This window comes from Musa acuminata, chromosome BXJ3-10 (genome assembly GCF_036884655.1).
Source record: "Musa acuminata AAA Group cultivar baxijiao chromosome BXJ3-10, Cavendish_Baxijiao_AAA, whole genome shotgun sequence".
In the NCBI taxonomy this organism is placed as follows: Eukaryota; Viridiplantae; Streptophyta; class Magnoliopsida; order Zingiberales; family Musaceae; genus Musa; species Musa acuminata.
Window position 1 is genome coordinate 377,501 of NC_088358.1, and position 16,889 is coordinate 394,389.

At 38.1% G+C, this 16,889-nt stretch overlaps 1 protein-coding gene across 2 annotated transcripts in view; it reads right to left on the minus strand.

Moving 5' to 3' along the window:
• Positions 1–16,889, minus strand: part of LOC135650942 (mitochondrial thiamine diphosphate carrier 2-like) — an 81,629-nt gene that overhangs the window by 912 nt on the left and 63,828 nt on the right. For both annotated transcript variants that reach the window (XM_065170665.1, XM_065170666.1), the window contains one exon: positions 5,531–5,680. In XM_065170665.1, the coding sequence (XP_065026737.1) occupies positions 5,531–5,680 (150 nt within the window). The remainder of the gene's footprint in view (positions 1–5,530; positions 5,681–16,889) is intronic.

A 16,889-nucleotide genomic window follows, 5' to 3' on the forward strand; every position in this document is an offset into this window, starting at 1 on the left:
GTTCCACTTAATTCAGACATCAAAATTCAGATCAATTAGAAAAATTTTCATGGTACTAGAAACATAAAACTTCCATTAAATGTCTATTTTTGAACTATTTAATATCTCCTTGTTAGGATTCCTTAATTTTAGGAGTCCTTAATTTTAGGGATTTGATATTAATCTTTATTTTTTTATTTAAACTTTCTTAGTTATGATAGGAGTTTTTGAGTTTTTCCTAATTATGTTAGGAGTCCTTGATGTAGTAAATTAAGAATTGTTATTTTTATTTTTGTTAGAAATCCTAATCATAGTTGACTAAGGATTAAATACTCTATATATATGTAATGCTTGTGGCTTATTTTTCTCAGGCAATCAAATATAACTCAAAGCCTTAGGCCAACTTGGAGGTTGATCCTCTCGAAGTGATCAAAAGGAGGTTGATCCCCTCAAAGCGATCATATCTCTATCTATTTTCTTATATAAAGCCCTAAGGTTTTATCATATTGTATCAGAGCAACCTTCTCAAAGTTCTTGTAGCATTTCCACGACGTTCCTAAAGTATTTGCAATGTTTCCTCGATGTTCCCTCAATCTCCTCTCCAATGCTGCCGTAGGCCCTAATGCCCGCACCGCCAACGACCACTTCACCTTCAACGCCAAGTAAGTAGTGCTCATGCCCTTGGGAATTGTAGATCTACAATCATACACAATAACTATTGATACTTCTATGAACTTAGGAATTGCAGATCTACAATCATACACAATAACTACTGATACTTCTATGAAATCTCAATTTGAAGCTTTGGAAGCAAAAATTGAGAATAGGTTGCAAGAAACTCTCAATGATTTCAAAAAGAGTTAGCTTGAGAGTTTTAGCAAAAATCAACAAGATGGAAATTCGACTTCTGCTAGTAAACAGCTAAACCGATCTGAAGTTACAGGAAGAGGTTACTAAGAGCATGACAATGGCTATCCTCGTATAAAAGTAGAATTTCCTAGATGGGACGATAGAGATCCGACCGATTGGATTTTTTGAGCAGAGAAATTTTTTCGTTTTCATAAAACTCCAGAAGATACTAAAGTGGAAATAGTTTCAATCTAACTGGATGTGGATGCTATTTAATGGTATAATTGGCATGAAACCTGTCATAGAGTTCCCTCATGGGCGCAATTTAAGAAAGGGTTTTTTGTTCATTTTGGACCATACGAATATGAGAATGTTGATAGGTAGCTTGCCAAGATTCACCAAACTTATACGGTGTTAGAGTATCAAAGTCGATTTAAACAACTATTAAATCGAGCTAAAGATTAGACTGAAAAGGCAATTTGTGGGAACATTCATTGAAGGGCTTAATTCAGACATTCGTTATAAAATTAAGGCTCGCCAACCTCACACTATAACAACTGCAAGTTCTTTAACATGACTGCATGAAGAAAAAATTAACATGAAAAATCGTCGAACCAAGAGTGTTAATAAACAGGTAACTAGCAAGTCAACTACTCCAACCATTCCTAATCGAAATCCTAATGTTGAAGATTGACCCAAGAGGAACTCAAAGAACGATCAACAAAAAGTTTGTATTGGCATTATGATGAAAAGTGGACTAAAGAGCAAGAAAAACTTTTGATGATTGAACCAATTGAGAGGAACCAGAGATTGAGGTTGTAGACTCTAATAATAAAGGTACTAATAATAATGAGATTATTGAACCTGTCACACATTGTTCATGCATTAGCTAGCTATTATAATCTTTAAACTATGAAAGTTGAAGGGCTTTTTGAAAAGTCGGTCTATTACTATTTTGATTGATACTAGTAGCACCGACACTTTTATGGATATCGAGGTTGCTGCGCAATTGACCTATCGCATTAAACATTGTGATAAGTTCGAGGTAAAGGTTGCTGATGGGCAAATTTTAACTTATGATAATAAGTGTTCTAAAGCCTTGTTATGCAAAGGCAAAAATTACTTTTGGATTTTTTCTTACTATCAATGGAGGACTATGAGGTTGTGCTTGAAATTAAGTGGCTATTAACTCTAGACGATATCTCTTGAATTTTTTCTAAATTAATTATAAATTTTTTTGTCAAAGGAAAACAAGTGATCATAAAGGGAAAGCATGGTAGTAAGGTCACAGCTATTATTAGTCATAAAACAGAGAGGGTTTTTCGAAAGACACACCATGGATTTTTGGTACAATTACGAAGCATTAATAAATGATATCTTTCAAGTTCATCTTCATAAGTTTTTCTTCATAAGTTCATCTTCAGAAAATCATTTATTTTATTTGTGGGTTGTCTTTTACCCTTCTTCATAAGCATTGTCTTTTTGTTAAAAAATCGAAATGTAGCTTTGTGGAATTTGAGGTAAAGTATCTTGGCCATTTTGTTTCTCAAGATAGTATTGCAATTGATCCTTCCAAAATCTAGGAAATGAAAGATTGACTAATTCCAAAATCAATTAAGGCTCTAAGGGAATTCTTGGGGCTCACTGGTTATTATCAAAAGTTTGTGAATAACTATGGCAAAATCAGTGCTCCTTTAACATTATTCTTGAAGAAAGATGCATTTACATGGATAGAAAAATCTACTCAAGCTTTTATTTCTCTAAAATAAAAGCTAGATTACTATGCCAGTTCTCGCTTTACTAGATTTTAACATGTTATTCATGATTGAATCTTATACTTCTGGAGCAGGTATTAGAGCTATACTAATACAAGAAGGTCGTACAATTGCTTATACTAGCTAGGCACTTTCCCCATCTCATTTAAGTTTATCTATTTATGACAAGGAGATGTTAGCCATTGTTCATGTAGTCACTAAGTGGAGGCCTTACTTAATTGATCAACGATTTCAAATACACACTAATCACAAAAACCTAAAATATTTTCTTGAGCAAAGGATTTCTTCTTTAGATCAGCAAAAATGGGTCACTAAGCTATTGGGTTTTGACTACAAAATTATTTTCAAGGGGAGTGAGAATTTAGTTGTAAATGCACTTTCTCTCTTTTCAAAGCAAAAGCTTAACTAGTGGCTATTTCTATTTCTACTTGTAAAACGCTAGAACTTATTAGGAGTGAATGGTTGGATGATCCTGAAGTTTAAGATGTTATTAAAAAGCTAGAAGAAGATCCAACTTTTATTCTTAATTACAGTTGGGATCTTATAGATTTGCGCTACAAGGGCAGAATTGTCTTGGCACCAAATTCTTCTTGCCAGAACATAATTTTGAAGGAGTTTCATTGATGATCAACACATCTGTCAACCTTTTTATTGAAAGGGTACAAAGAAAACCATCAAGAAGTTTGTTGCAAAATGTGATGATTGCTAGCGCAACAAAGGTGAGATAGTTGCTACCCCTGGTTTGCTTTATTCTCTTCCTATTCCTGATGATGCTTGGATTGATATATCCATGAAATTTATTGATGGACTTCCACCATCTCAAGGTAAAACCATCATCTTTGTGGTTGTTGATCGTCTTATAAAATATGCTCGTTTTTGTGTTATACGATATTCTTATACTACTACAATTGTTGCTCGCACTTTTGTTGAAAATATAGTGAAGTTGCATGAAATTCCATATTACATTGTTAGTGATCGAGATAAAGTTGTTACTAACACCTTTTGGAAAGAGCTCTTTTGCTTACAGGATACCTAGTTGAATATGAATATTGTTTATCACCCACAAACAGATGAGCAGACTGAAGTAGTGAACAAATGTCTAGAAAACTATCTCAAATGTTTTCCCAGTGATAAACCAAATGAGTGGATGAAATGACTTCCTTGGGTAGAATGGTGGTACAATATCACTTATCACTCTTATACTAAAATGACTCCTTTTGAGGCGGTTTATAGTCGACCCTTCTTCCATGATTACAAAATATATGCCTAGTTCTTCTAAGGTTGATCAAGTGGACAAGGAATGCTTGATAGGGATAAGATTATTCAACTTCTAAGAGATAATCTCAGTCTCATAGGCTAAAATGAAGCAACAAGCTGATAAGAATTGTAGTGAGCGGGAGTTTGCAGTGGACGATTGAGTTTTCCTTCGACTTCAACCCTACAAGCAAAACTTCTACGAAAGGTTCGATCTTCTATGAAGCTATCTCTTCGATTCTTTGGGCCTTATAAGGTGTTGGAACATATTGGCCCAGTTGCTTATCGCTTGGACTTGCCAACAAGCTCTAGGATACATCCAGTTTTTCATGTTTTTTAGTTTAAAAAGAAGTTAGGTGAGGATGATGTGGTGCAACACCATTTACCACATATTTCTTCTACTAGTAAGGTTTAAACCCTGCCTCAAGCCATACTTGATCGACGTATTATGATGCGTTATAGATATCTTGTCACCGAGGTGCTTGTTCAATGGGTCAACTTACTAATTGAAGATACCATTTGGGAGTCTTACAAAGCATTAGAGAAGTTTCCAAAATTTATTGCTACTCAACCTTGAGGACAAGGCTATTTTAGAGAGGCAAGAAATGTTAAGGTTCCTTAATTTTAAGAGTCCTTAATTATAGGGATTTGATATTAACCTTTATTTTCCTATTTAGTTTTTCTTAGTTATGGTAAGAGTTTCTAAATTTTTCCTAATTATGTTAGGAGTCCTTTGATGTAGCAAATTAAGAATTGTTATTTTTATTTTTGTCAGAAATCCTAGTCCTAGTTGACTAAGGATTACATAACTTAATATATATGTAATGCTTTTGACTTATTTTTCTCAAGCAATCAAATACAACTCAAAGCCTTTAGCCAACTTAGAGATTGATCCCCTCGAAGCAATCAAATCCTTATCTATTTTCTTAGATAAAGCCCTAGGGTTTTATCACTCCTTTAGTTAATATCTGCTTCAAAGTGCACTAGGTGGTCTTCATGAATAAACACTTCAAAGAATCAGTTGTTCTTTTATGCAAACAGATGTTATTTCAACTTAATATATACAAACATTTCTCACTCTATGCCACAACATGGCTCATGGTTCTAACATGCTCTGATGGCAAATTACTACTAATTTTTATGTTACGTAACTGTCCAATTTTCTTATGACAAAAAATGCCTGCTTGAAAATGATGATAATACACCTGCCATTAAATTATTCTGAAAAAAATAAACATAGTATTCAAAGGAACCTTTTTAAAAGTTTTAAGAAACCCAAAAAGCTTAGAATAGTATCTATTATTAACTAGTTCAAGTTGAACTGATCAACATTATATATTATATTAAGTTGGTGAAGTCAAACAATATTGATTGCCACAGAAAAGGAGATGCACAACCTCTGTCGAATGTGAAGAAGTATCATATATTAGTTTTTACTAAAAGGAGCAAGCAGAAAAATTATCTAAATAATGTCAAAAGTAATAAACCTTTATGAAAAGTAATGAAACAAGATATTAAGGAGCTTGGCCTCAATCTTTGACCAACTAATGATAAATGGGATTATGCAAAGCTAGAAAGACCCTTGAAGTAGTGTCCATTGACAAGGATCTAGATTGGTTGTATCAAGCATTTTGGGCCATCTAGCATTACATTAAGGTGACCTATGGAGTAACCTGGAATCTCTTTTTGACCACATCAAGAGGGTGACAAATGGCTTTCGCACACGTTCCAGCTGCAAACCCACATAGAAACAACTGGAAGCTAGAGAGAGAATCATCTGGCCTCATTGAGCTAATATTGGAAAATCTGTATCTGTTCCACGCCTGTATGTAGGAAAAAATGGAATTCTAGTTACAACCATTGAATAAAACAACATGCAACACATTGTAAGATAAATTAAAAGTCATGCAAAATCTTATATAAGTCAATGTTACCCTTCGATCTTATCCTTTGAGCCCAAGGATGAATGATTCTAGTGTTGGTAGTAGAATGGTGAAACCAAATTGTTAAACATGCGCAAGCTATAGAAACATATATTTTAAAGAAAAACATACCCAATGCACGAGGCTCCTGCAATATGGGGTCTAGGAAGGGTCAATGTACGCAGCCTTATCTTTAAATATTTAAAAAGATTATTTTTGTAACTCGAACCTTAGTCTCCCAAGTCGCAATGGAGCAACCTTATCATTGTACCAAGACTCACCCTCAAACTTACATATATTTATATATATGCAATTCTGTAAGAACACTTTCACAAGGCACAAATAGCTATCATAACCTGGGTAAAGTACTGGCAGCTTTTATTCTTATCTACAGTGTTCTAATATGGCAAAATTTAATAGATTGGAAAACCTGGATTAGCTGAAAAGAAACTGTTATGACCATATACAAATTTTCCCTCCCTCATCATAAGCCTCTTCTCAGTTCAATAATGGGACTAATCAGGGTATCACATCAAACAAATCAAGGGCAAATATTCTGCTCAAAATGCTAATGATCTCATGTCCACTATAATCACCTAACTAGAGCCCAACACTTATCTTGATCTATGCTTGCAACTCTGCTACATTTCAATTGAGTAGGAATGAATATAATGACTAGGAAGTTATCAGGGAGTTCCTCTCATATCTAACTTTAAGCAACTAATACGCATTATCATAAGAGTACTTCACGTTTCTCTTTGAGGAAACAGACATGCTATAAGGATTTGATTGGAGCATTTGGCATATGACAACCAACAGAAGGATTTTGATTGTGGAGAGACACAAAATTTGACATGACAAATGCACCTTAAAATGGAACCAGTGCTTGGCTTCCGTTGATATCAAGTTAGACCTTTCTTGATCTACAAAGCAAGGTTTAAAATTTGTATTTTTTTTTCTATGTAATGGCAGCTGTTGGCAATATGGAAGTTGAAAAGGATGGCATCCTGATGCTCCAAAGGCCATCTTGATCTATGGTAGGGTTCGATACACATCAATGTTGGCCCATGAAAATGTTCAGAAACTGGCTAGTTCATGGACTGTTGGTTGCCTGCATAGAGCACCATATCATTCAAAAGTTGGATTCCTTTTTCCATGTAATGCTAGATGTTGGCAATATGGAAGTTGATAATGATGGAATCTTGATACTCCAGAGGTAGTCATGATCAACAGTAGAGTTCGATACATCAATATTTGGCTCATGAACTCAAGTTCAGTGCCAGAGATTGAAGGATTGCATCCAAAGCAATGGACCATTGCCAAAACATCACTGGAAGTCTGCTCCAGCATGACCGTAACAGCATGCCACTTTAAGTATGGGCTAACATGGTTGTAGGGTCATGTGGAGAACAACATAATAGGCTAATGTACTGTTCGAGGCTAGAGTTTCATTAAACAGGAGCCATATGGCCATATTTGGATGTGGTGTTCCTCTTTACTGCACACTTATCCTCTAATTCTGCAAAAAAAAACTAGTAAGTTTACTTTCAAGTAATCTTCAAACCTCCAAGTCATTAGAAACTCACATACTTATTGCCAGGGGTAAGGAGTTGGTATGGCCTCGCCTTGGTATGGTGTAGAGACAGAATTAAACACTTCTTCCCCCACTGCCTTAGGATTTAAGCTTTGGATCCTCAAGTTGTGCTCCCCTAGTTCATCCTCTAGGAGAAAGCTTCTGTGACAAACCATTTGTCACATCACTATCACCATCTGAAGTCCTATGTCCCACCTAGTCCTATCCCACCCTCCCTCACCTTCTGACCTCTTCAGTCCCCTCCTCTCTTTGAACTCAATCTATAGGGAGAAATGAAGCATCCTTGCTTGTTTCCTCTCTGGCTTCCTCCGTGAATTATCCAGATCTGTTTATGAAAATACAACACTGAAGATATAGAAAAAAGAGTTCTTTTGGTAACAAAGATGATCGTGCTGGACTCTCAGACAAGAACCAAGCTCTTAGTACCTGCCTTGAAAATTGTTGGTAAGTTAAGGATGTTCTTACGGCATTGGCAATGACTAGAGTAGTTGACAAACCCTTCAACAGCCAACTTGAAAGTCTGTCAATAGTAGCCTTGGCACAAAGTTTTGTTGGTTTATGGTCTATGCCAGATGGTTTCCCTAAATAATTTGATGCACTTCCTCAAGGACAACCCCTTTGATCTTAGGCACTTGAAGTATGACAATATGTAAAACCACTAGTAGAGTTTCCCATTAATCCAAATAAAGTGTGATACTTGTCAAATGAGTTTCCAAGCTTACAGGAAGCCTTCGGGCAAGGCTCCATCTCACAAATAGACAACAACAGAATCAATGTTTTAAAATGCTGTAGTAAACCACACAATCAAGGTACAACACTACATTTGCAGTACGCAATGACTATATGAGGTTCAATTAGAATATTCAAAAATATTAGATTATGTGTACCTAGAGACACAAAATCAAGACTACATAGTTAGTGGTAAAAATATACCAAGGCCAAATAATAGAATGCCAATTATCCTCACTTTAGATAGTAGTTAATTAAAGATGTAAAAGATGGGTTAAGGTTTCAACAATAAATGTTACATTATCATTGACCATATATAACAGTTAAGAATAATAGTAAAAGTTGAAACAATCCCATTGAGGAAATACAAACAAATTTTTGTGATCTCATTTTCTTGCTTATGCGCACCACTTATGTGCTATAAATTTTGCTTACACAATAACACCATACATCAAGGCTGCATGGCCTTATGAACATGACTGCATACACATGCAAATTACATTTTAAAACATTGGACAGGATACATTCAGAAATAATATCCTCCAAACTTCTCAAGAACTTGAACCAAGATTGATTGTTGATGATACAGATAATCATAGTATTTTCTGCTGCATTTCAAACTTTCAAAATTTAACAGCCATCACCTTGGCTCTGCTAGATCTTTGATCATACAAGTACCTATGCCCCATTCTCACCCTAACCATTGTTACCAATCAAATGTTTGTTGATTCTCACTCAGTTATGTTAACTGCAGTTCAATTAGAAAGGCATTGTGGTTGGCCATGGAGGCCTTAGAACTGAAATAAAGAGTGTCTCAGGCCACGAAGCTACCCAGAGTAGCTAGAATGAGGCAGCCCCCAAGTGAGCAATTTGTTATCAATGTACACAGTCCATGTTGGTATGATTTAAAAGTGGACGAATTAGTGTCAAATAAGTAACAAGCCGATGGTTGAAATTGGCTGCTTAGAAAGAGTTTCTTATTGGGTTGCAACTTGGTGATTGATCATATTATTAATAATCCGAAATAGGGCAATCAAAGACCTTTTGGTATCTGAAAAACCATTATGTTCTAAAATCAAGGTTCGCAATACCGTACCGTACCGGAGTTTCGATCTGAGCTCGGTACCAGTACGGTACGGTATACCGCTCGGTACACCCAGGTGTACCGAGCGGTATATTCAGGCGTGCCGAGCACTGTAGTAATGCTACAGTGCTACAGTGCTACTACAGTGTCGGAACGGTAACATATGGTCCGCGTACCGAAAGTCTGTCGGACCGGTATCTACCGCCCGTACCGGGCGGTACGGACCGGTACTGTAAACCATGTCTAAAATGTTCTCAAGAAAAGAAGGCACCTTGTAGATCATGAACAAGGATTTTCATGGCCCATTAAATCTTTAGACATCATAAATGGTTCTGTGGAATTCAATCTACCATGTTGTGAAACCTCTTTAAAGTTTAGCTTGACGTTAAGAAGCACATAAGTTTTTCTTTTCAAATAAAACACTAAGCATCACTCAAAAAAGTGATTACAGATCTGATAGAGAGAGGGGCAATGGTAGAGGCTGATTCCCAACTATTGGTGAGGCTCCGACATGCCAGAAAGTGAGAGTAACCACTAGAGCAACAGGGAATATGACAATAACTAACTGTGGTGACCTCGGCCATAAACAAAATGTCCCGAAAGAGAGAAGATAGGTACCAAGGTACCTTAATTACATTAGAGACATAGTTGATGCAGTTCATAGAGTCAGAGAGGATCAAAATGCATCAAAGACCAAGCATCTGTGCTTGCTGGAGCCTCTTAAGGATGGTAACACCTTCAGCTTGAGTGGAGGAAGCGACAAAACATGAAGAACATCCAGCTGCAATCAAGTTGCCCTGTACATCCCTGATAGTATTTCCATAGCCTGCATTGTGTTGGTTAGGTAAAAAAGCTCTATCGCATTCAAGAACAAAATCATGCAGAGGAACAGTGGAAGTGGTTTTAGTATTGATGGACAAGTTCCCCTCACATCTCTTGTTGATTGACAGAGGTCATTGGTGGAAATCACCACCTTCCTCCATAATGAAGAAGCTTCGATTTGGAAGTTGCAAAAGCAGGAGTTGTTGTGATTTAATGTTAGGACTCTAGCTTGGAGAGGAGAGTCCTAATTAAGAGGGACATTCATGTAAAAATGTTAGGACTCTAGCTAGGAGAGTCCTAATTGAGAGGGACATTTTGTTAGGACTCTAGCTAGGAGAGTCCTAATTGTGAGGGGCATTCATGTAGGAGGTTTTTTCTTAGAGAAGAATTAGGAGTTGTAAGGGAATAGGAGTCTTGAGTAGGAGTCCTATTAGAAGTTGGTTAGAAGTAAGAGTCTTAAGTAGGAGTCCTATTAGGAGTTAGGGTTTAGAAGCCCTATAAATAGTCATGTATTCCTTCTCTTTTCTTAAGCAATAGATGAATCTTTTCTGCAGCCTTTGAGCAGCAACTTGGAGGGAGGAACCTCTATAGAGTTCCAAGGAGGCCGATCCCCTAAAGAGATCAACCCCAAGTTTAGAATCTGCAAGGGTTCTAACACCTGGTATCAGAGCAGCGTTCTTGGCGTCTCGCTGCCCTTCCACAGCCATCCATCAACCCTCTACAACCATCCAAAGCAATTCCCACAATTGCTTAAAAGATCGTCATCGAATTCCGTCATCATCTCCACCATCACGGATCATCCTTTGATCTCCCCGTGAATTGCAACAGGTTCTGGTTTCCTACCTTACTACTGCTGCAATTTAGTTATCCATATTCGAAAATCCAAAAAAAAAAAAAAAATCGTTCCTATATTGCTGCATAAACTTTTCGTCACAAAGTTTTCATCTCTATGACGAAAGATACATTGCAGAATTCCAGCCGCATAGCACCATCTGTTTGATCTTGCTACTATGCTTTTTCTATCCAAATTTCTACGAAATTTTTATGACATCTTTGACACTTCTTAACAGTGGATTTCCCTTTGGTTTCATCAAAAAATTCTCAATATAAACTACTGATCTTTTATGTCCAATCTGCTGCACTTGAATTGCAGAATTCAAGCCGCATGGCACCATATGTTTGATCTTGCTACTGTGCTTTTTCTATCCAAATTTCTACGAAATTTTTTTGACATCTTTTAACACTTCCTAACAGTAGATTTCCCTTTGGTTTCATCGAAAAATTCTCAATATAAACTACTGATCTTTTATGTCCAATCTGCTGCACTTGAAAATCTATGCTGCAGAATATTTCAGCTGCATATCGTTGCCTTAACCCATCTATTTGCAATCTTTTTTGAATGAAATTTCTTATACACTTCATAGATCATCTTGGCTTCCATCTAAGATTGATCTATTAAGAAATTCATCTCTAAAAACGATTTCATGTTGCTGCAAATTTTCATCGTAACCCGCTGAAATTTTTCGACGATAATTCTGCAATTGCAACTTGCACCAATTTCCTTGCTGTTATACTGTCGAAATTTTCTTGATTAAATTAGATATCCTTGCTGTCACATAAACTATGATCTTGCTATCAATTCCCTCCTCAATTCTCTCAAGTTTTTGGTGGAAATTACGTCGAGAAACCGTTGTTTCTTCGACGACGATTCTACTCTTACAAGACAGCACATACTTGCTGCAACTTCCACGGATTTCTGTCAAACCTTTGCTACCATCTACCATAGATCCAAAACTTTCAACCACAGCCCTAAAATTCTACTAACCACACCCTCAAACTTCACCCAAAACTGCCACAAAACAAGCCTAAATCGTAGCCTACATCCACCAATCCACCAACCCTTTTGACCATCACTTCTCTCAACCTATACATGCCTTTAACCTAACAACAAAAGAGAGATCTTAACATCATAGATTTGGAGGCATATATTATGGCATCTAAGGAGGTAATCAATCCTAAATTCGAAGCCTTGGAGGCGCGAATGGAGGATAAGATTCGGATGCTCTTTACCGAACTCAGATTGGGCCGACCACTAAGCCCGAAGAAATCACATCAAGGAGAGAGCTTTGCCCAATCACACCAACCCCAAAGATATGACTTCCAAGAGAGGGGAAGCTCTATGACCAACCCCAACTATCCATGCATGAGAGTGGACTTCCCTAGATGGGAAGAAGGAGACCCGATTGGTTGGATCTCGCGCGCGGAGCGATATTTTCGGTACCACAAAACCGCGGATGTATCTATGGTGAAAATTGCAGCTATACATCTTGAAGGGGATGCTATACAGTGGTTTGACTGGTTTGAACATACTTATGGAGTCCTTTCATGGCGACAATTCAAAGAAGGACTGCTGATTCGCTTCAGACCAACCGATTACGAGAATATTGACGAACAACTAGCAAAGATCCAACAAACCTCCACCATTCAGGAGTATCAAACCAGGTTTGAAAGGTTATCTAATCAAACTCATGATTGGTCTCAAAAACAGCTATTGTGGACCTTCATTGAGGGCTTGAAGCCGGAGATCCGAGGAGAAGTTAAAGCGCGACAACCGTATACGCTTATGGCAGCCATCTCTTTCGCACGACATCAAGAGGAGCAATTGAACCATGAAGCTCGAAGGACTAGGGTCTCTCCTCAACCAGTAATATTGAAGCCCTTAGCCCCCCCTACTGTCGACCAAGTCCCTACACTAAAGAGGTTAACAAGAGAAGAGCTTCGGGAGCGATATGCGAAGGGGTTATGTTGGCATTGTGACGAGCCGTGGAGCCGTGAGCATCGCTGTAGTAAAGGGGGACTTCTTATGATTGAACCAATAGAAGAAGAGGTCATTGAACATCCAAAAGAGAGCCTTGAACATGAAGAAGAAGATGCAGAAGAAGAGCCACAACCGACCGAATTTACGGTACATACACTAGCTAGCTACTCAAACCCGCAAACGATGAAAATTGGAGGCCTTCTCAAACAACAACCAATCACTATTCTCATCGACACGGGCAGTACTACTAACTTCCTAAATAGTAAGCTTGCTGTTCGGATATCATTACCTATCGAGAATCGCTGCAGGTTTGATGTTAAGGTCATCGACGGACGGATTTTGAATTGTGATCATAGGCGCTTGCAGGAGAAACTATTGCTGCAGGACCAAGAGATAATTGCAGATTTCTTCTTTCTCCCTCTTAACAATCATGAGGCCATGCTCAGAATTAAATGGTTGACGACATTAGGTGATATTTCTTGAAATTTTATGAAACTAATTATCAAATTTTACAGTAAGGAGAAAAAGGTGACATTACACGGGAAACGTGGGGGCGACATAACAATGATTTGCACACAACAAATGGAGAATGTTTTGCATAAAGCATGCAGCGACTTTTCGGTACAACTTGAGCAGCAAACTAAGGGAGAGCCAACAGAATTTGAAGATCCAAATCTACTTCCTTTGCTTGCTGAATTTTCAAATATATTTGACGAACCGCTCAACCTACCTCTTACCTGTCGGCATGATCATTGTATAATGATTCTTCCAAGCAAATCTTCAGCAAATGCTCAGCCATATCAGTATCCACATCTCCAGAAGGATGAAATAGAAAGGATTATAAAAGAGATGCTCGAAACAGGAGTTATTCGGCCAAGTTGCAACATCTACTCTTCGCCGGTGCTACTTGTACGCAAGAAGGACGGAACAAGACGAATATGTGTTGATTACCGAGCTCTCAATGGCATAATCATCAAGGACAAATACTTTATTCCAATAGTAGATGAATTGCTAGATGAAAGGGAGCACAAATCTTTACAAAGCTGGACCTTTGATCCGGGTATCATCAAATACAAGCATGCGAAGAAGACATACGGAAAACCACCTTTTGAACACACAACAACCACGAATTTTTGCTTTCTTCAACAAAAGGTGGAATATCTTGGGCATATCATATTAGAGGAAGGTGTGGCAGTGGACCCCTTCAAAATTGGAGCAATGCAAAACTGGCCGACCTCGAGAAACATAAAATTGCTACATGGCTTTCTGGGTTTAATAGGCTACTACCGCAAGTTCGTGAAAAACTATGGAAAGATCAGTGCACCACTTACTTCCTTACTAGAAAAAGATGTCTTCCAATGGTTGGACAGAGCCTCCGCTGCCTTCGACAAACTTAAGGCAGTCATGACGACGACGCCGGTGCTAACACTACCAGATTTCAACCGACCCTTCATTATTGAGGCCGACACATCTGGAGTCAGAATTGGAGCCATTCTCATGCAAGATGGTCGACCACTCGCATACACTAACAAGGCATTATCTCCCTCCGATCAAAATATGTCAACATATGATAAGGAGATGCTCGCCATCGTGCGCGCAGCAACGAGGTGGAGATTGTACTTGATCAGGCGATACTTTCAAATCAAGACCGACCATAAAAGCCTAAAATATCTCTTGGAGCAGAAGATATCTTCCCCCGAGCAGCAAAAATGGGTAACAAAACTTCTTGGATTTGATTTTGAAATAACTTACAAAAAGGGGAAAGAGAATGTTCTTGCAGATGCGCTTTCGCAGCTACCCGAGCAAGTTGAAGTTTCGACCGTTTCACTTCCGACCAGCGACTTCCTTGAGGATATTAAGATGGAATGACAGGAAGATTCAGATACTAGTAAGATTATAAAAAAATTGGAGGAAGCACCAAGCCCCATGGCTCATTACAATTGGGACTCAAAAGAATTACACTATAAGGGACGCATTGTGCTTGTGACAAATTCTACTTGCATCTTCAATAGCAGATTTTGGACAAAGTTATTCTATATGCAGGGTACTAAATTGAAAAGGAGTACGACATATCACCCACAAACCAACAGCCAACCAGAAGTTTTAAACAGGTGCTTGGAGACAGCCCAAAGCCACCCACCAAATATGACTACCCAAAGAGAACTCCAGACCCAGCCAAGTGCCATTATTGATCGACGGATCGTGACTCGACGACGACGACCCACTAATGAAGTGCTAATACAGTGGGCGAACCTACCAAAAGAAGATGCCACTTGGGAGAACTATGACAACTTGAAGATCAAATTCCCAGAATTCATGAATCATCAGCCTCGAGGACAAGGCTGATTTGAAGAGGGCGGGTCTGTTAGGACTCTAGCTTGGAGAGTCCTAATTAAGAGGGACATTCATGTAAAAATGTTAGGACTCTGGCTAGGAGAGTCCTAATTGAGAGGGACATTTTGTTAGGACTCTAGCTAGGAGAGTCCTAATTGTGAGGGGCATTCATGTAGGAGGTTTTTTCTTAGAGAAGAATTAGGAGTTGTAAGGGAATAGGAGTCTTGAGTAGGAGTCCTATTAGGAGTTGGTTAGAAGTAAGAGTCTTGAGTAGGAGTCCTACTAGGAGTTAGGGTTTAGAAGCCCTATAAATAGTCATGTATTCCTTCTCTTTTCTTAAGCAATAGATGAATCTTTTCTGCAGCCTTTGAGCAGCAACTTGGAGGGAGGAACCTCTATAGAGTTCCAAGGAGGCCGATCCCCTAAAGAGATCAACCCCAAGTTTAGAATCTGCAAGGGTTCTATCATTTAACTAGAGATGCCAAAGTGAAAGGCCAATGATACTTCATAGATCATAATATGGAATAAGGTTGGAAGGATGTGTTTCAAGAAGCCAGGAGCATTGATGCCAAGTTTCAGAGAGAGTGAAGTTAGCTTGTAGGTGATTTTGAGCGATTATCCAGAATTCTCAAGCAAACTCACATTCGTAGAAGACATGTCAAGGAGAGTCAGAGTACTGCTTGCAAACATGACAATTATCAGTTTGGGAATGGAGTATTTTAGAGATGTAACTAGAGGTAGGCAATCTGTTGAGCAAAAGTTTCCGAAGGAATATCTTCGTTTTGAGATAAACATTTAGGCTCCACATAACCCTTCATCTAGGCTAAACATCTTCATCTTTCTGGCCCTCTTTTCTAAAAAATTGGTAAGCACTTTTAATAGAAGCTTGACCGTTTGGAGTAAAGGACCATACCCAAGAGTCATCATCAGGGTGGGCTGAAATATAGAAGCTTTGAATCATCTGAATTATTAGGAAATGAAACAATCTTTGAAGAATGTGGGGATTCGAATGATTTCCCATTAGGAGAGTTGAGATTTTTTTGGTTGACTGGGGGGTATCAGGGTTGAAGAAGGTTGGCCATTTGGAGAGTTGGAGATCAAAGGGTCAACTAGAATGGAGGTGTTCCTGGCATTTCCAATGTGTTTCCTAAGGCCAGTTTTGATATGGTCAGTAAGAGAGCAAGGGTTCTTCCAATTAACAGAGTCGATGGCTTTGGGTTTGGTTTGCCAAAGGTATGAGGTAACCATATTTCTTAGTGAGAATTTGAACCCAAAGAGTATTTGTCTTGATTTAGAAGGGGGATGAGACGTTTGGCACATATGGCTTTCTTGATGGTGAGGATATTTCGGATACGTAAACCTCCACTAGCTTTGGTGGTTACAATCCGGTCCCAATCAATAAGGTTGATCTTTTTTTTGTGTGGGGGTTTGAATGCCAAAAAAATTCTCTAGAAATCTTGATGATTCGATTAAGGATTTTGTAAGAAATTTTCATGTTCAAAAGAAAGTGAGTTGGAATGGAATTGGTCAGAGTTTATAAGAATAGTTTTGCCAGCTTGTGTAATCAAGCTTTTGAACCATCCTTGCATTCTCTGGTAGCATTGTCAACCAAGGAGTTTTGCAAACTCAGGAATTTAGGAAACAGATAAAAAGGATCCAAGGTATTTCATAGATCAACTACCAGTGTTTCAAGTTAGAAGGTAAGTGATTTTGTGTTTGACATCAGCAA